Raw genomic sequence first — 23,406 nt, 5'->3', positions numbered from 1 at the left:
ACAAAACATCATTTGTCTTTTGCTGAGGCGAGTTGAAAGGTTAACTCAGTAGATGTGTTAACTACTGAAAAAATTATCCCCCATCATGATACAAACACCTATGGTGCTTGCATAAGCACATACATGTGCACATGCATAACATGCAATACACTTAAGGATCCCAGTTTGGGGAGTTGAAAATATTGTCACTTATATTCTTTAATCTTTACATAAACAGATATCTAAAAAAGACAAGTTGTTGTTTTACAGGGAGTTATGTGCTGGAGCGATACTAGCTGTTGCTGCTTCTGGTCTTTATGCTAAGCTAATTGCCTGCTGGCTCTGATTTCATATTTATTGTTAAGACATAAGAGTGGTATCGATCTCCTCATCCTGCTCTCAGCAAGAAAGCCATTCAGCATTTTTCCTGAAATATGGAACTATTTCTTCAAGTACATCGGTAGCAATTTCGTGGACTGTTCATGACCTTGTGAAATTAAAGCTGTTTTAGTCGCTGATTCTGAATTAGTTTAAGTCTGTTGCTTGTTTCCTGTCTATATATTGTTGAAATGGGTTTATAGCTCAGCAAGCACCTCTCTGCAACATATTATCATGTCATAATTGTTTCTGTAGCTTTCATAGTATTTGATGAAGCTTTAGACCAGCAAGGTACATACCGTAGATCACAGCTAAGGTGATGGGAGTTACAGAGCAAAAAGGGTTTTGGTTTACTAAAGCTAATGATTCAGTCGGACCTGTTCAGGTTGATAATTCAGTGTCAAAAATTAGTGTTTCATATACTGAACACCTCTGAACAATATAAACACACACACACAGTTCATATGTTTCAGGTGCACAGTATCTCTGTGCTTCTCACCTATATACAGCGAGGAGTCCTTCCTGTGGACATGGTCATCGATGTAGGACACTCCCAGAGGCTGGACAGGTGTGGCTCCGATGCCCAGCAGAACCTGGGCTCCGATCAGCAGAAGGTACATCATGTTGGTGTTGGCTCTGTTGCCACATTTAAACCCAGAGTCTCGGTTTTCTGACCTGGAAATGTTGGAGCAGACATCCCTGCCGTCCTCAGCGTGCCACGAGTCCCCAGCCTCGTACTCATACTGATGAGTCAGGAACTCTGGCAGGGCTGACAGCAATGCCCCCAACGCCATGACAATCCCGCCGCAGCCAATAAGACGGGGTCTGTGGGCTTTGGCGCCAAAGTAGCTGACAAACAGGATGAGGGCCAGGTTGCCGATTTCGAAGCTGCTGGCAATAACGCCCACATCTGCACTCTGGAGGTTGAAGCGTCTCTCCAGAGTGGTCAGAACACTTACCTGGCAGAGAGAGATGGAGAGAAAGAGAGGGCAAGTGTTACAGCGTTTTTACAACTAGCAGCCATTTGGGACTGCCAATGACATCATAGCCAACAAACTAACTTTTAATGCAGCTTTATGCATGATTAATTTTATATTCAGCAAATAATAATGTATAATTTCTACACTTTTATTTACTTTACCAGCCTGTCAGAAGTTTATAACATATATTTTGCCATCCATTTAAATATATGTGTCAAACAATAAGGCAGGGCATCGAAACAGCCTTCTGCCACCAACAATAGAAACCTGTTGATGACACACAGTAGCTGAGCTGCTCTGCTTACAGCATCTTCATCCCCACACTCTGTCCTCCTCCTCCTCCGCCTAAAACAACCCTGAGGCTAGCCTGATGCCAACAAGGGAAAAAGGGACATGTGCATGTGTGTGGCTTTAGGCGAGAAACCTCACGCAGCTGTTCTAATTATGAAACAGACACAAACACATCGTACCGGCTGTGTTCTGGGTGTGTATAAGTGATGAAGATGCACCATATGTGCACCTGACCATTTACAGGACTGACAGGAAGTGGTTGGTTAGAAGTTATTCTAAAGTTTTATTAATCATTCATCCACAGCAAAAGGTACAGTATAAGCCCCAAGACTTTTTGAAGCAATTCCAGATAAAAAGGAGAATGTAATCATGACTATGCAGGTGAAATCAGACAGATCATGAATAAGATCCATTCATCCTTTTTCTGTGTTGCTTCACCTGTTTTTCTTACACAAAACTCCATTACAATATAGGACAACTTCTTGTTGTCTTGTTTATTACAGATTATTTGTCATTATCACTTCATCTGCAGATTACCTGATGGATTGTTTATTCTATCAAATGTCAGAAAACTGTTTAAAGTGAACATCACTAAAGCCCAAGATGATGACTTTAAAGGGACAATTCACCCCCTAATCAAAAGTTTTTCCTCTTACCTGTAGTGCTATTTATCAGTCTAGATTGTTTTGGTGTGTGTTGTTGAGTGTTGGAACCTTTTCTTGAAAATAATGGAACTTGCTGGCACTTAGCTTGTGGTGCTCCAAGTGCCAAAAAATACATTTGAAAAACTCAACAGCAATGTCTCTTTAAAGAAATCATGATGTGGTTACTCAAGATAATCCACAGACCTTGTTGTGAGTGGTTTCATGTAGGAACTATTTTCTCTCTACTAATCTACACCTGCCAAATATATTACCGTGTAGAAGGAAGCGTGTATTTATTTATTCATGGATGAGAGGCTTGTGCTTGTGACAGCGCTAGATGCAAACATTAATGGCATCTTGCTCAGTTGAGCTGTAACGTTAGCTAGCTCAGTAATACTGTTGGCTGGTATAGTTCAGTAGAAAGAAAATTGCTCCTACATAAAACTGCCCAAATCAAGGTCTGTGGATTATCTGGGGTAACCGGGTCATGGTCTCTGGAAAGAGACATTGCTGTTGGGTTTTTCAAATGTATTTTTATGGCTTTTTGAGCACCACAGGCCGAGTGCCATCTAGTGCCATTATATTCAAGAGAAGGCAGACATCTCTACAGCCGGTATCTCCAACAATCAGCAACTGACACCAAAACAATCTAGACTGATAAATAACACTACATGTAAGAGGAAAGATATGTATTTTTGATTTTAAGGTGAACTGTCCCTTTAAAATCCCTCCCCACAACAACCCAGAAACAGCCCCAAGGACATTCAATTTACTTTTACATGAAACAAAGAAAAGCTTCAGCAATAAGGTCACTCAACTAAGTACTGTTTGGCATTTGTGCTTTAAAAATTACTTTTTAATCAATCGACAGTTGATAACAAATAGTTTTAATATTCATCAACTGATCAGTTAATGAGGATCATTTCTATTATGTTAGGGTCCAGCTGAAAAATGTATTTTATTTAATTGTTCCTTTCTAAGGGTATTCTGGTAGAAGAGGACTGCTTCTGGGTAAATCAGTACTAGAGATCCTTTCTTTTTAAAAAGATGTGATGATATTTATGCTTAAGGAGAAATAACTACCATGCCCTCAGTCTAGCCATGCATTACTGGGCCTGTCCTTAGTGAAATGCCACCAGAGGTGTTTGGACAGCAGTCCAAACAGCTAGACAACTGACACCCCTCCCCCTCTTTCCAAAAAAAGGATGAAATCTGTAATTCCCTTCTAAAACAGGAAGACAGCTGTGACAGGTCTGTTGTTTCAACTGTGGAACACTAACCCAGTTCTGTCACCTTACAGCACATGTGTGGGACTGACAGACAAGGCGGTCCAGCTGACAGCCTGACAATTAGTAAAGATTACTTTACATTAACTGAACATTCACATTGTTTCCACTGTTCACTTACAGTTACTATAGAGCTGTAATTTATGTTTCCCTGGCTCTCAGGCTGGGAGGACACAGTTCAGAGGTCACTGAGTCTGAACAACAGTGTTGAGATTTACTCTTGTGATCCTGGAGGATTTATGTGCAGCCTCATACTGGCTGCTGATGGAGAACAGCTGCTTTACACCTTTTATGTTCCAGATTTAGACATTTCAGTCCAATCCAGTCAAATGTTTACAGACAATACCAACTGATGTAGAGCTTTAGAGAACACAGAAAAGCTGCCCATTTCAGTTTGATGAATATAGACTAAGCCATGGAAAGCTGTTACGCAGGTGCTACTGTGCTGACAGTGATGATCTTCAGTCATTATTGCTTTGTCCTCTTCCAAAGTTTGACTGTAATTCACTTGTAAAAGACAATGTGCTACTGAGCAGAGAAAATAAACCCACACTGAGCCAAAAAGAGGCTGAATTAAAAAGTGACAGAGAATAAAAGATGATGACAAACAATATTTTGTACAGGGAAGGATCAGCAGTGTTTCTCCAGTGCTTTTGTCTGCAGCGGGATTTGCTAAAGGTGCACTTTTGGTTTGGGATGCTGGTTTAAAAGGAGGAAGATCCACTGCAGTCTTCAAGGCAAACACTAATGCACTTTAAATTTGTGACTGGTGCAAAACACATTAAAACCAACTCAGTTGTGTTTCTGCGAAGCTGCAGTCTTTGCCAAACACCAGACATCATGGAGGAACTTTTTTTTTTGGCATGTTCTTCTTTTTCTAAACAAAGCCTCTTTTTCAACATCTCCACTGGGAAATGTGACTGTGTACAGTGTGACTGGATCTGGGGGATCAACTCATGTTGTTACAATACAATTTAGGCCTTTTGTTGTTTTTCTCATCCAAACCAGCAAGTAAAAGCTGCACAGATATAAAAGCCAGATCTAATGAGAAACAAGAAACTGAACTGTGACCTTGCCTCTTTTTAGAATGCCCTCCTGGACTGTATTAACGCGACAGTGAATGAAGATGAATACGTTTTCAGCTAAGTGTTCTGTCCCTTGTGAAGAACAAAATGAAGCATCAACCTGCATGTGCAAATATTTATAGTATCAAAACCGTGCAGACACCTTTCATCAGGCAAATAATAACCCTGATCAAAGTGGCATCTTTCATATTAATACAGATTTACAGTAAGTGGTTGGGCCAACTCTTATAATGTAGGTAGACCACACAATTCCATTAACTGCTGTGGTTGGCTTTGGCCACATTAGCTATCATTACACACATAATATTTCAAAATTACAGCATCACTTAACAATTTTTTTAGTACAGGGTTTTTGTTTACTGTCAGGTAAGATGCTTCACCTCTGCATCAGTGATTATGCATCATTTTTTTTAGTCATTTATATTTTCTTTTGGCTCCGAAACTCATCAAGTGCTTATCTCTTATGATGACATCAATCTGTGGATATCACTGCATAATATAAACTGTCACTGGGAATGTAGTGTAAATGAGTATATAATCAAAGGTAGCTTTTCTGAAAATATAGGCTATTGTCGCTTTTGTTGTGGTGATCACGTCATCTCCTAGGCCTATATCCTCCAGTGTCAAAGGCCTCCTGCATCACTGAGGCACGCGGGCGCAGGATGTAGCAGCAGCGCCGGCAGGTTGGATGGACCTCCTGACCAGTGTTTCGTAACGTGCTCTCCAACAGACCATCCATATACGCATATAAAATTCTCCAACAACAACGTGGAGCCTACGGCCGCTGTGACGCGCATTGTGTCATGCAGATGGTGCATAGGCCTGATGGATAATACGCAGCAAGTCATCAATCAGCGAAAGCACCGCGACCCATGGTTGCTGGAGGATGTGATTATTCCAATGTGATCAGAATAATATGATTATTAACCGCATCAGCGGAAGCGCCGCATCGTTACTCACTGTCTGCCTGTGCCGGTTTGAAGGGCGCTGCGTTAACCCGATGTTACCTGAGGTATATACACACAGAGACGACAGCAGCACTGTGTCTGTGGTGACTGTTGTGTTGAAACTCACCAGATAAGCGCCCACGGTGCCCTGTGCCAACATGAGCGCACATTCCGACACCAGGAAAATCTTAATGTTGGAAAAACACGAGGTCTTCTTCTGGTTGTCATCCTGCTCCGGGTCGTCGGTGCTGCTCCGCTCTGTGCAGATCTGGTTTTTAACCTGCATCCTTCGGCTCAGGCTCCGGTCGGGTTGGACGGCATGAAACTGAACGGGTCCGGTCCGGCGGAGAGCATCTGGTTATAATGACGAGCTGCACTGCAGAAGAAGTGCGAATCTCTTGTCAATAGCCTGTCTAGGCTGGAATATACAGCGAGAAATACTGCTGTCCACTCAGCATTACGCACAGTCCGTCAGCGACCTCTCTTCACCGCCTGTCCAGCCAGTGCGTATCGGCTACATCATATTTAAATACGTAGACTACGCATGTATATGTATGACGGCTCCTAATACCCGACGTAGAACTACAGGACGCTGTTTCCCCACATCCGGGATGTTACATCTCCACCCAGCACCGGTGCCGACTGGATTTGGTTTCTCAGCCCGGTTCCGAACCGCAACTCTGCGTCCTTCAGGCGGTGTTATGATGCTCCTCCTCCTCCTCCCATCCGTAGACCAAAAGAACGACGAGGGAGGTCTAATCTCTCTGTGTCTCTCTCTCTCTGATCCTTCCCCTCTCTGTCAACGTGTTTCCTCACATCATCATTTTACCTGTGCAGACTTTCAGCTTAATCATTGCCACAAAAAACGCAACATTTCATCAGAACTCCCTGAAGGATCCTCATAAACACACACTGACTGATCAGCTGGGAGGAAAATGACACAGCACATCTTCACTTGTCAATAACACGTGTTCACACAACAAAAAACCATATCAGTGTAAGATGGGTTCACAGTTAAAGGTGCATCTACATCAGACACCATCTTTTCACTAGACTGGAGCAGTATTTTGATCTAGCTTTCAAAATGAAGATCCTGGCCCTTGGGTCACTGAATTCACATTATCTAATGGTACCACACTGGCAATAATTCAGACTCCTTTCCTTCTATTTTATTCTCACTGTAATGTAATTTGCCAGAAGGTCATCACCACTGTCCTTTCTGATTCTTCAGTGTCTGGTGGGATGCAGTGAGACACTGAACCCCACAGCCTCTGTGGAGCTGCCAAGTGCTGCAGGAGTACTGGACTGTGGTTGTGTTGGGCAGCTTTGTAGTGTGAATGTACAGTGGAAAATTACTGTGAAGCTGATGGATGTCGATGAAGATGCTCATTCACCAAGGTCATGGTAGAAGTAGGAAGTCAGAGGCGATTTCAGAGATGATGGTCATTTCCGATGGAACTTTACGCAGCATACTTTATCTAAGGCCTACCTTTACATTTACAATTTTACAAAACTGAAAAAAAGGTTTTGTTTTCATGAGGCAGGAGCAAGAAAAGAAAAGGGGTTAGGCAGCCCATTGTATTTGAGTTAATTTTTCCCAAGGTTACTGCAGTGTAGCATCAAATGACCCTGTGCACCACCACATGATGCCTGTCTCTTGATGACAGTGTCTCATTAGGGCAAACATGAAGCATGGAATCACCCCATTATGGCACAGCAGTTAAAGAGTAAGGTTAGCATTTTTCAACCTTGACCATATTTCATCATGTTTTTGAGTCAAAATGAGAGCAACAATTTTTAAAACTGGTCCAGCATTGAAGGACAGATCTGCAGTGGTGTAACAGGCTGCAGTGTAAGTACTTGGGGCATGTTTGCGCCATCAATTTACATCCATTTCAAGTGCTTTTTGTGCCACCGACAGGCTCAGATTAATATTCTAATTGTCTGTTATTTTATGGACAGCATCCCTACAGAGGTTAACATTTTTGTTAAAGAGTAAGATACTCTTTGTTTAACTGGAAACAGTCCTGAAGTCACTTTTGTCCAATCCACCAGACTCCATTAAAAATAAAGCTAATTTTAGCAAGTATAGAGCCAGTATATTTTCTAACTGGGGACTAACTATGGGGATTAAGGGTTTATTTCAACCACACCAGTGCTGGTGATTGTTGGAACACTGAATAGAAGAACCGAGACAGCTTTTGTGAGTTTAATTTTGTTTCCGTTGACTTTGAAGGAAGAGTTTTACAATGATAAAACTGCTGTTTATTTAAACGGAGTCTGGTGAGTTAGCAATAGTGATAGCAATTTCTGGGTTGTTTCTGTTTTAATAAAAGAGATCTTACTCTTTATCAAAGAGGTTTATCTCTGCAGCGTCCTTTCCATAATGCTGTTAGACACTGAGAGTACTAATCTGAACTTGTCAGTGGCAAAAACAAGCACTTTAAGTGGCCTTAAATTGACGGTGTGACCCTGAATGTTGACACTGAAGCCTGTTTCGCAGCTGCTGGCTGCAGCACTCTCATTCAGTACTGGACCAATTTAAAAAAACTGCTGTTCCCATTAGTCATAAAATCATGGGAAATTGGGTCCAGGCTGAAATATATCAAATTTACCCTTTAAATAAGGGTCTCAATATGGGCACCAGCAAATAGTGTATGGGCAGCCCCTCGCCCTATTCCTGCACATGCCATGCTATGTTATGTTTTGGTAGTTTTAGCTTAGGTAATCTGTCTTCCTATCTTCATGCCTGGATGGAGTCTACTCAGCTGGCTCAGGATGGTTAAAAATTCAACACTTGCCACATAAGAACTCTATTACACACATCAGTAGCCCACTGTTGTACTGCTGCAGATGTTCTACATGGAAACATTCAAGGCGAAGCACTGTAGTATCATTTTGGACAAATGCTCAGGGACCATTATTATGTAGGCCATATTTATTTTATGATGTTCAATGTGTATTTTAAGTTTTAATTGACTATATTTTGAGAGTTGAGGTGGTATGATTCTCTTCCTTAGAGTGATTAAATGATGAGAAGGTGGTGTGTGTCATGTTAAAGGGCATATTCAAACATTAGAGTTAAAAACTCTTATGAGAGTTAAATTGTGAGCTCTATGCCGGCCAAAAGGTAACAACTACCATGATGCTTTTGTCCAGAAATGACTGTGCTTCCTTAAAAGGAAAAATGTCACAGGACTGGTATTGCTGGTGCAGTGTAGACTATCCAGCTACCAGTCAAGCAGATGTAATGTAACTCTCCATTGTGCTATTTAAAGTTAATGCCTTCGGGAAATCTGGATATGATGGTTGAATTACACCAGCAGCAACATCAAAGGGCTTCTGTCTGTAACACTCCCATCAGCTGTACTGTGATCTCGAGTTTTATGTCACCAAAAGGAATATAGAATGTGTTTTAATTTACTTAATCATAATAAATGCAAACATTCACTTTGAGTGCAAGCGATAATTCTCTTTTCTTTTCCTAAAATAAAAAAGATATCCAAGTGCTTGTCTGGTTTGTGATGGATGATGATGGAGTTCATCCACACTGAAGCTGGCCATGCAGAAGAAATGAAAATGACAGCAAAGTGGCAGAACAGAGTGCCACAGAGACAGTAGTAAAAAAACACACATCGCAAAAAATCCTCTATCATAACCGTGAAATAAGAGAGCGCTGAGTGCCAAGGTCACTTACCACTCACCCCACAGCTTTTGGCTAACAATATCCCTCGGACCATTCAGATGCTCTATCAGGACCAATTCAGTAGCATCTGAAGCAGCACAATCTATCAGGCAAACTGTGGACTCAGCAGGAAGAGTGTCCATTTCTCATGGAGTCACTCAGAGTACCTGGGGTGATTTAAGATCAACCACAGTGCCTGCTGATGCAGTGCAAGCCAACTGAAGACATTATTTTAGGATGCCTCTTAATCACAAGGTCCACACAAAGAGGAGTGCATTCATGCGTTTATCCTGTAACAAACAAATAAATTACCAGAACACAAATAAAAATGATGTCAGAGTTTATATCTAAAGCTAAAACCTTTGTAGGTTGTGTTCTCATAAACTAGTGGGTTTTTCTGGTGTTTTGGAATATGATCTGATATATATTATATGTCTTCTTTGTGATTGTTGAATATCTGCACAAAACAGTGGCTCGAGGAATGCCTGAAACAAACAACTTGCTAAAGCTGTGATGAATATAGATGCATTTCTCTTCTTTTTTTTCCCCAACATCTGGCTAATTGTCCAAACAAATGGGAAAATTATTTTACAGTATGTAAATATTATCCCCAAACTAGCAATGTTAAGTAATCCATAAGGAAACAAATCATAAGATGAAGAAAACCTGTGAATTCAAAGCATGGTTAAAGCACCTCTGTGAGCTGTAGAACATGGTGTTGACATACGCTGTGTGTTTGACTGTGACTTTCTGACCGTTGGCTGCCCACATGTCGGTGATAAAGCCACTTAAGGTCATTCTATTTTTGACCTTACTGGACATTTCAATAATTAAAGGCATCTTTTCAATGACTTGTGTGAGTTGGCAGATTTCAGATTTACGACAGAATTTTTTTGCTGAACCAGTTCTAAAATGTTTCAAACAGCTAAATGATTCCTCATGCAAGTAGTTGGCTGTAAAACAACTCCCAGGAGATCTGTAGCCAAAAGCTTTGTTTTGAACTGCAGAGCCCACGTTATTACAATATCTCCAATTTATCAAAATTACACACTAGTAATGTCATATGTCAAACAAGTTAATATAAGGGCCCAAGCAACAGTTATTTTCATTATGGCGTAATCTGCTGACTATTTTGTCCATTGTCAGATAATAGTGGAAAATACCAATTACAATTTCCTAAAGACTAAGGTGATGTGAAATTACTTGTTTTGTTCAACTGAAAAAGCTTGAAAATATTGTTTTTTTATGACATAAACTGTTATTAAAGGAGTTGCTGAGTCTTTTTAGATTATTCAGTCAGTCCACTGATAAATAATTGAGTATTTGTTTCAGTTTTATATAGATTAGTGATAGATATAAATTAAAGGCTCAATCAGTGATCCAAATGTAAACAAAAGAATAGACTCACTCTTGAAAACCTAAATCCAAGATATGAACACTAAATTATTCAGTGATTGGCCAGCTTGAAGGTCTGCATTGTCTACCACTTAGATCCAGACTAAAATGTCTCAGCAATTATTGGATGGTTTGCCATGAAAGAGTTGGCATACATTCATGGTCCCCAGACTTTCCCCCTACAGTGCCACATTAGTGAAATGTCTCAAGAATTATTAAAGGGATAGCCACAACATTTAGTGCACACATTAATGGATGAATCCAAATAACTTTAGTTAACTCCCCTTACTTTTTATTAGCAAATGTTAGCATGCTAACACACAAAACTAGGATAGTAAACATTGTTAACATTTGATATGCTACGCATCAGCTTATTAACATATATTAATATTATTATTGTTAGCATACTAAATGTTGCACAGCTGTGTCTGAGCACAGTCTAACAAAGCCACCATCATAGCTTTTGACCCATAGTCTTGTATTTTACATTTCATGGTTTGACTGAATACAGGCAACAAGTAGGCTACACTATGTAATTATACATACAAGTAAATGGTATGGAAGATATCAATGATATGGAGATATCAAAATAGTTAAGAGTCTTAAAGAGGCTAACACATACATATACACATACATGATTAAGCTTGAATTAATGTTTCATAAACACAATGGGAATCCTTAATGGTTGAAGACAATGTGAGATGTTTAGTTCAACATGTCCCACCTAATGACCAGAGATAACAAACCATGTTTAAAAAGTAGGTTTGTCTGTGGAGTCCTCCCTTCAGAGGTTTGTTCAGGCTTAGCAGTGTAGACCCCAACCCATAATCCTCCTGCAGACACACCTGTAGAGGAGAGTATAAAGACCCTGGACTGAACTGAGTCAGACATCAACCTTCAAGGAGTCTCTCCACAGCAGCTCTCCACAGAAGCTCCACAGCCTCCAGACCGACCCTGAAGATGACTCTCTCTGCCAGCCTGCTGCTGCTGCTGCTGCTCGGCCTCTCTCAGGCACTTCCTCTCAAGGAGGAAGGAGGAGGAGAAGAAGTTCCAGACACCGTGGACATCACCACCAGGATTCTGACCACCAACAATGGCACCAATGAGATGCTGCTGGAAGGAGACCTGCTGCTTCCCACAACCAGAAACGCCATGACGTGCTGGTACAATAGCTGCCTGTGGAAGAAAGCCTCCAACGGCATGGTGATGATCCCCTTCACCGTGAGCAGTGAGTTCAGCAGCTGGGAGAGACAGAAGATCGACTACGCCATGAATGCCTTCCACAGCAGCACCTGCCTCCGCTTCGTCCCCCGTCAGAGCGAGTACGACTACATCAGCATTGAGAACAAAGCCGGATGTTTCTCCGCTCTGGGCAGAGCAGGAGGCAAACAGGTGCTCTCTCTCAACAGGCAGGGCTGCCTCTACCACGGCATCATCCAGCACGAGATCAACCACGCTCTGGGCTTCCAGCACGAACAGACCAGGAGCGACCGCGACTACTACGTCAGGATCAACTGGGAGAACATCGACCCGCAGATGGCCTACAACTTCTACAAGCAGGACACCAACAACCTCAACACTCCCTACGACTACTCCTCCATCATGCACTATGGAAGAACAGCCTTCACCATCCAGTACGGGATGGACACCATCACCCCCATCCCCGACCCCAACATCCAGATCGGCCAGAGGCAGGGCCTGTCCTACTGGGACATCGCAAGGATCAACGCACTCTATAGCTGCTGATAACAATGTTGATGCTAAATGCAACTAATGCCCACTTTCTCTGTTTCTTTTTTCGAGAATAAATCAAAAACTACTGTAACCTACAGAATCAACTTTAAAGTCAACTTTTAGCATGTTACTTCAAACGTTCAGAAAACAGAATGTATGACTCGCCACATGCCTAAATTATCTGTAATAAAACTAATGCAAAATGACTGATTGCTGACTAGTTATTTGTCTTTATTTGTCTGCCTGCGAAAGAATTCAAATGCACATATTAGCACAAACATGTACAGTAGCCACTGAGTAATGGGATTGGTTGCTCAGTGATTGCAGCAGGAATCTCTTTCACATTGATTTCAAGGGAGTGACACAAAAGCCAACCATTGAAACAATGAAAAAATAGCCCCCAAAAATGCCCTTAGTAAGACAAAACAACAACAATGTTCGACACTCTGTAAGACACATTAGAATTGAAACAGAATTTTAACATTTCTAATCAGTTCTGGGATGTGATACTGTGTATACATGTATACGATATATTCTATACTGAACCAGCTCTGAGATGAAATATACAGCTAAATGATTCTTAATGAAAGTAGTGGACTCTCCGATGATGTAGCACAGGGCTATTCAGTCACAAACTCATCTGGGCTGGATTTTAAAATCAGCTATTTTAGATTGGTCAGACATTTTCAGCAGCCTATCTAAAAAAACTTTTTTTTTTCTTTTTAGCTTCTCGTGATCACAAGATTAAGCAAATGTAAATTAATGCCAAAACCATTATCAATTTTTATTGTTTTACTTTTGAAATAAAAATATATTTTGGTCATATATCTCACACAGGCACATCACAAGGTGCAGAAACAGAATAAAAAAGAGTTATCAATGCACAGAGCAATGATAAGTGCCAATAACAGTAACCAATAACACTCTCTCTCTCTCTCTCTCTCTCTCTCACACACACACACACACACACACACCATGATGTTTTACATTGAGGTCAAAAGGTCAAGCAAAACTGTTTAGGAAAATACATAGAATGTATTGTTTGACTATTCCACGGCAACCCAAAGACTTACTTCAGCTTGTCAATATCCAGTACAGGCTTCTATTAAAGGGGAACTTCACTAATTTTCAAAATTCATACATGGTATTCCGATGGTCTAAGACAGTCCACAAATATCTTTAAAAATGAAAAACTCTCCAAAATAAAATAAAAAAATAGAGTGCTACAACTCAACATTGTGATGTCATAGGCCATAAAGTCTGGTGCTGCTCTATAGTCTGTGAATTGTAAAAAGGTGTTATAGATGACACTATGAGCACCCAGCGGACTGATCGGAGTATATGGGTACATTTTCTGTTTCAGAACAGAGAACACTACAATAGAGTGAATCTCATTTGGGTATAAAAAAGAAATCAAACATTCTGTGGGTTCACAAAATCCATTTCCCATTCATTGTCTATGGAGCAGCTTCAAACTTTATACCCTATAACATCATAAGTTTGAGACTTACTTCTCTGGTTTCTGGCTTTGAGAGAGAGCAGCTCATGTTCACATATAGCCTATTCATTGAACTTTCCTGGGCCATGGAAAGAACATATAGGAATTCTTGATTTAGGTGGTGTTCGTCTTTAAGTCACACAGGGTGCAGGCTTCAGTACCGGATGATGAGATGACAGTATGAGTCTGTGCATCACTTTACAGACTGAACTATCTCAACAGCTATTGGATGGATTGCCATGCAATTTTGTACAGCCATTCATGGCCCCATGAGGATCAGTTGACTTTGGTGGTCCTACAACATTTCCTCTAGAGTCACCATGAGGTTGACATCCATGATTTTATGTGAAATGACGGAACAACTATTGGACGGATTGCCATGAAATTTGGCACAAACGTTTATGGTCCTCTCATGATAATGGTCTTCACTTTCCTTATTCTCTGACTTTTCATCTAGCACCACCATCAAGCCAAAATTGTGTCAAGTCCATTACTTCGGTTTATGACCAAATACCTTCAAAACTAATGACATTCCCATCAGCCTCAGCTGGACTTTATGTTTATTGCTACTTAGCAAATTGTAGCATGCTAACATGCTAAACTATGATTATATACTGTACATGGACCACATTAGCACATATGATAGTTTACTTTTTTTCTATTATTCTAATCTTATGCTGACTTTACATCAGTTATCCTGCCACTGCAATAAAGGGTATTTTCTTGGTTGTAGCAGTGTATTTATGATGTCTGTGTGTCTTTGATTTGACTTGGTAATGACCCTGAAAAGAGACAGTATGATGTTAGTGGCAAATTGTTTCACCCGAGTAACAGATCAATGGAGGGGAGCTAACAATCAGATGCTGTTTATATCGGTCTCAAATAGGCTACATTATCTGTTTCCATCAGAATAATGTATTTGTATTTGTTAACCTCCTTAATTAGCAATTCAGTTCTTTTGAACAGATATCAAAAGTAAGTGTCAGAGGGACATATACTGTACATGCCTTTGCTTAAATTAAGCTTGGTTCAACAAGGAGACTCCAATGAGGTCTTTTTGGTTGAACACCATGTGAAGTGTTCATCTTAACAAGTTTCAACCAAAACCATTGACTAAAGCTGTGTTCATCCATCTAATGTCCAAAAATAACCAACCATGTTTAAAAAGTAGGTTTGTCTGTGGAGTCCTCCCTTCAGAGGTTTGTTCAGGCCTAGCAGTGTAGACCCCAACCCATAATCCTCCTGCAGACACACCTGTAGAGGAGAGTATAAAGACCCTGGACTGAACTGAGTCAGACATCAACCTTCAAGGAGTCTCTCCACAGCAGCTCTCCACAGAAGCTCCACAGCCTCCAGACCGACCATAAAGATGACTCTCTCTGCCAGCCTGCTGCTGCTGCTGCTGCTCGGCCTCTCTCAGGCACTTCCTCTCCAGGAGGAAGGAGGAGAAGAAGAAGTCCCAGACACCATGGACATCACCACCAGGATTCTGACCACCAACAATGGCACCAATGAGATGCTGCTGGAAGGAGACCTGCTGCTTCCCACAACCAGAAACGCCATGACGTGCTGGTACAATAGCTGCCTGTGGAAGAAAGCCTCCAACGGCATGGTGATGATCCCCTTCACCGTGAGCAGTGAGTTCAGCAGCTGGGAGAGACAGAAGATCGACTACGCCATGAATGCCTTCCACAGCAGCACCTGCCTCCGCTTCGTCCCCCGTCAGAGCGAGTACGACTACATCAGCATTGAGAACAAAGCCGGATGTTTCTCCGCTCTGGGCAGAGCAGGAGGCAAACAGGTGCTCTCTCTCAACAGGCAGGGCTGCCTCTACCACGGCATCATCCAGCACGAGATCAACCACGCTCTGGGCTTCCAGCACGAACAGACCAGGAGCGACCGCGACTACTACGTCAGGATCAACTGGGAGAACATCGACCCGCAGATGGCCTACAACTTCTACAAGCAGGACACCAACAACCTCAACACTCCCTACGACTACTCCTCCATCATGCACTATGGAAGAACAGCCTTCACCATCCAGTACGGGATGGACACCATCACCCCCATCCCCGACCCCAACGTCCAGATCGGCCAGAGGCAGGGCCTGTCCTACTGGGACATCGCAAGGATCAACGCACTCTATAGCTGCTGATAACAATGTTGATGCTAAATGCAACTAATGCCCACTTTCTCTGTTTCTTTTTTCGAGAATAAATCAAAAACTACTGTAACCTACAGAATCAACTTTAAAGTCAACTTTTAGCATGTTACTTCAAACGTTCAGAAAACAGAATGTATGACTCGCCACATGCCTAAATTATCTGTAATAAAACTAATGCAAAATGACTGATTGCTGACTAGTTATTTGTCTTTATTTGTCTGCCTGCGAAAGAATTCAAATGCACATATTAGCACAAACATGTACAGTAGCCACTGAGTAATGGGATTGGTTGCTCAGTGATTGCAGCAGGAATCTCTTTCACATTGATTTCAAGGGAGTGACACAAAAGCCAACCATTGAAACAATGAAAAAATAGCCCCCAAAAATGCCCTTAGTAAGACAAAACAACAACAATGTTCGACACTCTGTAAGACACATTAGAATTGAAACAGAATTTTAACATTTCTAATCAGTTCTGGGATGTGATACTGTGTATACATGTATACGATATATTCTATACTGAACCAGCTCTGAGATGAAATATACAGCTAAATGATTCTTAATGAAAGTAGTGGACTCTCCGATGATGTAGCACAGGGCTATTCAGTCACAAACTCATCTGGGCTGGATTTTAAAATCAGCTATTTTAGATTGGTCAGACATTTTCAGCAGCCTATCTAAAAAAACTTTTTTTTTTCTTTTTAGCTTCTCGTGATCACAAGATTAAGCAAATGTAAATTAATGCCAAAACCATTATCAATTTTTATTGTTTTACTTTTGAAATAAAAATATATTTTGGTCATATATCTCACACAGGCACATCACAAGGTGCAGAAACAGAATAAAAAAGAGTTATCAATGCACAGAGCAATGATAAGTGCCAATAACAGTAACCAATAACACTCTCTCTCTCTCTCTCTCTCTCTCTCACACACACACACACACACACACACCATGATGTTTTACATTGAGGTCAAAAGGTCAAGCAAAACTGTTTAGGAAAATACATAGAATGTATTGTTTGACTATTCCACGGCAACCCAAAGACTTACTTCAGCTTGTCAATATCCAGTACAGGCTTCTATTAAAGGGGAACTTCACTAATTTTCAAAATTCATACATGGTATTCCGATGGTCTAAGACAGTCCACAAATATCTTTAAAAATGAAAAACTCTCCAAAATAAAATAAAAAAATAGAGTGCTACAACTCAACATTGTGATGTCATAGGCCATAAAGTCTGGTGCTGCTCTATAGTCTGTGAATTGTAAAAAGGTGTTATAGATGACACTATGAGCACCCAGCGGACTGATCGGAGTATATGGGTACATTTTCTGTTTCAGAACAGAGAACACTACAATAGAGTGAATCTCATTTGGGTATAAAAAAGAAATCAAACATTCTGTGGGTTCACAAAATCCATTTCCCATTCATTGTCTATGGAGCAGCTTCAAACTTTATACCCTATAACATCATAAGTTTGAGACTTACTTCTCTGGTTTCTGGCTTTGAGAGAGAGCAGCTCATGTTCACATATAGTCTATTCATTGAACTTTCCTGGGCCATGGAAAGAACATATAGGAATTCTTGATTTAGGTGGTGTTCGTCTTTAAGTCACACAGGGTGCAGGCTTCAGTACCGGATGATGAGATGACAGTATGAGTCTGTGCATCACTTTGCAGACTGAACTATCTCAACAGCTATTGGATGGATTGCCATGCAATTTTGTACAGCCATTCATGGCCCCATGAGGATCAGTTGACTTTGGTGGTCCTACAACATTTCCTCTAGAGTCACCATGAGGTTGACATCCATGATTTTATGTGAAATGACGGAACAACTATTGGACAGATTGCCATGAAATTTGGCACAAACGTTTATGGTCCTCTCATGATAATGGTCTTCACTTTCCTTATTCTCTGACTTTTCATCTAGCACCACCATCAAGCCAAAATTGTGTCAAGTCCATTACTTCGGTTTATGACCAAATACCTTCAAAACTAATGTCATTCCCATCAGCCTCAGCTGGACTTTATGTTTATTGCTACTTAGCTAATTGTAGCATGCTAACATGCTAAACTATGATTATATACTGTACATGGACCACATTAGCACATATGATAGTTTACTTTTTTTCTATTATTCTAATCTTATGCTGACTTTACATCAGTTATCCTGCCACTGCAATAAAGGGTATTTTCTTGGTTGTAGCAGTGTATTTATGATGTCTGTGTGTCTTTGATTTGACTTGGTAATGACCCTGAAAAGAGACAGTATGATGTTAGTGGCAAATTGTGTCACCCGAGTAACAGATCAATGGAGGAGAGCTAATAATCAGATGCTGTTTATATCGGTCTCAAATAGGCTACATTATCTGTTTCCATCAGAATAATGTATTTGTATTTGTTAACCTCCTTAATTAGCAATTCAGTTCTTTTGAACAGATATCAAAAGTAAGTGTCAGAGGGACATATACTGTACATGCCTTTGCTTAAATTAAGCTTGGTTCAACAAGGAGACTCCAATGAGGTCTTTTTGGTTGAACACCATGTGAAGTGTTCATCTTAACAAGTTTCAACCAAAACCATTGACTAAAGCTGTGTTCATCCATCTAATGTCCAAAAATAACCAACCATGTTTAAAAAGTAGGTTTGTCTGTGGAGTCCTCCCTTCAGAGGTTTGTTCAGGCCTAGCAGTGTAGACCCCAACCCATAATCCTCCTGCAGACACACCTGTAGAGGAGAGTATAAAGACCCTGGACTGAACTGAGTCAGACATCAACCTTCAAGGAGTCTCTCCACAGCAGCTCTCCACAGAAGCTCCACAGCCTCCAGACCGACCCTGAAGATGACTCTCTCTGCCAGCCTGCTGCTGCTGCTGCTGCTCGGCCTCTCTCAGGCACTTCCTCTCAAGGAGGAAGGAGGAGAAGAAGAAGTCCCAGACACCATGGACATCACCACCAGGATTCTGACCACCAACAATGGCACCAATGAGATGCTGCTGGAAGGAGACCTGCTGCTTCCCACAACCAGAAACGCCATGACGTGCTGGTACAATAGCTGCCTGTGGAAGAAAGCCTCCAATGGCATGGTGATGATCCCCTTCACCGTGAGCAGTGAGTTCAGCAGCTGGGAGAGACAGAAGATCGACTACGCCATGAATGCCTTCCACAGCAGCACCTGCCTCCGCTTTGTCCCCCGTCAGAGCGAGTACGACTACATCAGCATTGAGAACAAAGCCGGATGTTTCTCCGCTCTGGGCAGAGCAGGAGGCAAACAGGTGCTCTCTCTCAACAGGCAGGGCTGCCTCTACCACGGCATCATCCAGCACGAGATCAACCACGCTCTGGGCTTCCAGCACGAACAGACCAGGAGCGACCGCGACTACTACGTCAGGATCAACTGGGAGAACATCGACCCGCAGATGGCCTACAACTTCTACAAGCAGGACACCAACAACCTCAACACTCCCTACGACTACTCCTCCATCATGCACTATGGAAGAACAGCCTTCACCATCCAGTACGGGAAGGACACCATCACCCCCATCCCCGACCCCAACGTCCAGATCGGCCAGAGGCAGGGCCTGTCCTACTGGGACATCGCAAGGATCAACGCACTCTATAGCTGCTGATAACAATGTTGATGCTAAATGCAACTAATGCCCACTTTCTCTGTTTCTTTTTTCGAGAATAAATCAAAAACTACTGTAACCTACAGAATCAACTTTAAAGTCAACTTTTAGCATGTTACTTCAAACGTTCAGAAAACAGAATGTATGACTCGCCACATGCCTAAATTATCTGTAATAAAACTAATGCAAAATGACTGATTGCTGACTAGTTATTTGTCTTTATTTGTCTCCCTGCGAAAGAATTCAAATGCACATATTAGCACAAACATGTACAGTAGCCACTGAGTAATGCGATTGGTTGCTCAATGAATGCAGCAGGAATCTCTTTCACATTGATTTCAAGGGAGTGACACAAAAGCCAAACACTGAAACAATGAAAAAATAGCCCCTAAAAATGCCCTTAGTAAGACAAATCAACAACAATGTTCGACACTGTAAAAATGTATGCTCAAAATAGTGATAATAATGTAAAGAATTATTTGGAAAAATATCACAAGAGGCTAAAAAGCATTAATGTAAAGTACACGTGTTTTTAAGACAAATTAGAATTGAAACAGAATTTTAACATTTGTAATCAATTCTGGGATGTGATACTGTGTATACATGTATACGGTATATTCTACTTATACTGAACCAGCTCTGAGATTAAATATACAGCTAAATGATTCTTAATGAAAGTAGTGGACTCTCCGATGATGTAGCACAGGGCTATTCAGTCACAAACTCATCTGGGCTGGATTTTAAAATCAGCTATTTTAGATTGGTCAGACATTTTCAGCAGCCTATCTAAAAAAACTTTTTTTTTTCTTTTTAGCTTCTCATGATCACAAGATTAAGCAAATGTAAATTAATGCAGTAAAAATATAAATTTTTATTGTTTTACTTTTGAAATAAAAATATATTTTGGTCATATATCTCACACAGGCACATCACAAGGTGCAGAAACAGAATAAAAAAAGCTATCAATGCACACACTCCTTCTCTACCAGCATCTCCCTCTCTCACTCACTCACTCACTCACACACATACATACACACACACCTCACCTCACCTGATGATGTTTTCCATTGAGGTCAAGAGGTCAAGGATAAGTGTTTAGGAAAAGACATGGGATGTATTTTTTGTCTATTTGACTGCAACCCAGAGGTTTTGATAATACACTAATTGTGGTCGGTACAACGTTGCTTTGGGAAACGTTGATTTATGAAAGATATGATTGGCAGTGTCGCTAAAATGATCTGGAGGCCTTCATCCTGCCCATTCAGTACAGCGTATGTGTTACTCAACAGAGATGAAAAGGAAGTGAGATGGCTCACTTGTTTGCTAAGTCACACAGGGTGCAGTCTTCAGTACCAGATGATGAGATGACAGTATGAGTCTGTCCACCACTTCGTTCCAGACTGATACATCTCAACAACTATTGGATGGATTCCCATGAAATTTTGTACAGCCATTCATGGCCCCCAGAGGATCAGTTGACTTTGGTGGTCCTACAACATTTCCTCTAGAGTCACCATGAGGTTGACATCTATGATTTTATGTGAAAATTCTCAACAATAATAGGATGAATTGCCATGAAATTTGGCACAGATGTTGATGGTTCCCTCATGATAATACAATTCACTTTCATGATCCTTTGTCTTTTCATCTAGTGCCACCATCATGCCAAATTTTGATGATTCCAATCCTTTGGTGTGTGACCAAATACCCTCAAAACTAATGACATTCCCATCAGCCTCAGCTGGACTTCATGTTTATTGCTACTTAGCAAATTGTAGCATGCTAACATGCTAAACTATGATTATATACATAAATCACATAAGCCAAGAGCTGAATAGGATAGCTTCTTTTTTGTTCTGATCTTATGCTAACCTCACATCAGTTATCCTGACACTGCTACAAAAAGGGTATTTTCTTGGTTGTAGCAGTGTATTTATGATGTCTGTGTGTCTTTGATTTGACTTGGTAATGACCCTGAAAAGAGACAGTATGATGTTTGTGGCATATTGTGTCACCTGAGTAACAGATAAAGGGAGGGGAGCTAATAATCAGATGCTGCTTATATCTGCTCAGAGTACATTATCTGTTCCCATCCGAATAATGTATTTGTATTTGTTTACCTCACTATGTATCAATTCAGCTGTATTAAACAAATATGAAAAGTACGTTTCCGATTAGGTTTGGTTTCACGAAGAGACTCCAATGAGGTCTTTTTGGTTGAACACATTGTAAAGTGTTCATCTTAGCAAGTTTCAACCACAAACCACCTAGTAATCCGGAGATAACCAACCATGTTTAAAAAGTAGGTTTGTCCGTGGAGTCCTCCCTTCAGAGGTTTGTTCAGGCCTAGCAGTGTAGACCCCAACCCATAATCCTCCTGCAGACACACCTGTAGAGGAGAGTATAAAGACCCTGGACTGAACTGAGTCAGACATCAACCTTCAAGGAGTCTCTCCACAGCAGCTCTCCACAGAAGCTCCACAGCCTCCAGACCGACCCTGAAGATGACTCTCTCTGCCAGCCTGCTGCTGCTGCTGCTGCTCGGCCTCTCTCAGGCACTTCCTCTCAAGGAGGAAGGAGGAGGAGAAGAAGTCCCAGACACCGTGGACATCACCACCAGGATTCTGACCACCAACAATGGCACCAATGAGATGCTGCTGGAAGGAGACCTGCTGCTTCCCACAACCAGAAACGCCATGACGTGCTGGTACAATAGCTGCCTGTGGAAGAAAGCCTCCAACGGCATGGTGATGATCCCCTTCACCGTGAGCAGTGAGTTCAGCAGCTGGGAGAGACAGAAGATCGACTACGCCATGAATGCCTTCCACAGCAGCACCTGCCTCCGCTTCGTCCCCCGTCAGAGCGAGTACGACTACATCAGCATTGAGAACAAAGCCGGATGTTTCTCCGCTCTGGGCAGAGCAGGAGGCAAACAGGTGCTCTCTCTCAACAGGCAGGGCTGCCTCTACCACGGCATCATCCAGCACGAGATCAACCACGCTCTGGGCTTCCAGCACGAACAGACTAGGAGCGACCGCGACTACTACGTCAGGATCAACTGGGAGAACATCGACCCGCAGATGGCCTACAACTTCTACAAGCAGTCCACCAACAACCTCAACACTCCCTACGACTACTCCTCCATCATGCACTATGGAAGAACAGCCTTCACCATCCAGTACGGGATGGACACCATCACCCCCATCCCCGACCCCAACGTCCAGATCGGCCAGAGGCAGGGCCTGTCCTACTGGGACATCGCAAGGATCAACGCACTCTATAGCTGCTGATAACAATGTATCGGATCCAATGTTGTAATTTTGAAAAACAAATGAATGGCAAATGTTACAAATTCACCTTTTTCCAGTTGGCTGTAATGATCTTAAACTACTGTAGTTTTGCTTCTGTTACTATATTCTTGTAATATTCTGTAATAAAATCAGTGCAAAATGATTCAGTTTAATTTTGATTTTTTTAATGTATTTCTGTGCAATTATACCCACATTAGTACATGTATGCAAATTTAGGTTGGGCCTCACAAACCCCAATAGAACAAAATAGGCCGCTGGCACCGCATCTAAAGGTGTAAACTCCTGTAAATTAACAGGAACACTAACAGTCTTTCAGAAAGACATTTGAGGAGCTGTTCCTTTTTTTAGCTCCACAGTGAAACAGGTGTTCAGATCCTATAGCCCAGTGGGGGTGTGA

General features: G+C 41.5%; 5 protein-coding genes across 5 annotated transcripts in view; 4 read left to right on the top strand and 1 right to left on the bottom strand.

Annotated features, from left to right (window-relative positions):
• The window catches only part of LOC117257229 (solute carrier organic anion transporter family member 3A1-like), a 28,670-nt gene extending 21,995 nt beyond the window's left edge, over nt 1–6,675 (bottom strand). The window contains exons 1-2 of the mRNA XM_033627242.2: nt 5,718–6,675; nt 857–1,316 (exon numbers count right to left, since the gene is read on the bottom strand). Coding sequence (XP_033483133.1) covers nt 857–1,316; nt 5,718–5,876 — 619 coding nt within the window. The 5' untranslated portion in view covers nt 5,877–6,675. The remainder of the gene's footprint in view (nt 1–856; nt 1,317–5,717) is intronic.
• A 4,955-nt stretch (nt 6,676–11,630) lies between these two features.
• Nucleotides 11,631–12,416, top strand: LOC117257233 (high choriolytic enzyme 1-like). Its single transcript, XM_033627256.2, has one exon. It carries the CDS (start codon nt 11,631–11,633, stop codon nt 12,414–12,416), a length of 786 nt encoding a protein of 261 aa, XP_033483147.2.
• Nucleotides 12,417–15,271: 2,855 nt separating this feature from the next.
• On the top strand, nt 15,272–16,057 carry LOC117257378 (high choriolytic enzyme 2-like). The gene has a single exon (XM_033627543.2). The coding sequence runs from the start codon at nt 15,272–15,274 to the stop codon at nt 16,055–16,057; it is 786 nt and encodes a 261-aa protein (XP_033483434.2).
• Nucleotides 16,058–18,912: 2,855 nt separating this feature from the next.
• Nucleotides 18,913–19,698, top strand: LOC144459237 (high choriolytic enzyme 1-like). The gene has a single exon (XM_078163027.1). It carries the CDS (start codon nt 18,913–18,915, stop codon nt 19,696–19,698), a length of 786 nt encoding a protein of 261 aa, XP_078019153.1.
• A 2,504-nt stretch (nt 19,699–22,202) lies between these two features.
• LOC117257397 (high choriolytic enzyme 1-like) lies at nt 22,203–22,988 on the top strand. Its single transcript, XM_033627566.2, has one exon. The coding sequence runs from the start codon at nt 22,203–22,205 to the stop codon at nt 22,986–22,988; it is 786 nt and encodes a 261-aa protein (XP_033483457.1).
• Nucleotides 22,989–23,406: the final 418 nt, after the last annotated feature.

Source organism: Epinephelus lanceolatus, chromosome 2 (assembly GCF_041903045.1).
Source record: "Epinephelus lanceolatus isolate andai-2023 chromosome 2, ASM4190304v1, whole genome shotgun sequence".
Classification (NCBI taxonomy): domain Eukaryota; kingdom Metazoa; phylum Chordata; class Actinopteri; order Perciformes; family Serranidae; genus Epinephelus; species Epinephelus lanceolatus.
This window is presented reverse-complemented; position numbering and strand designations above follow the sequence as displayed.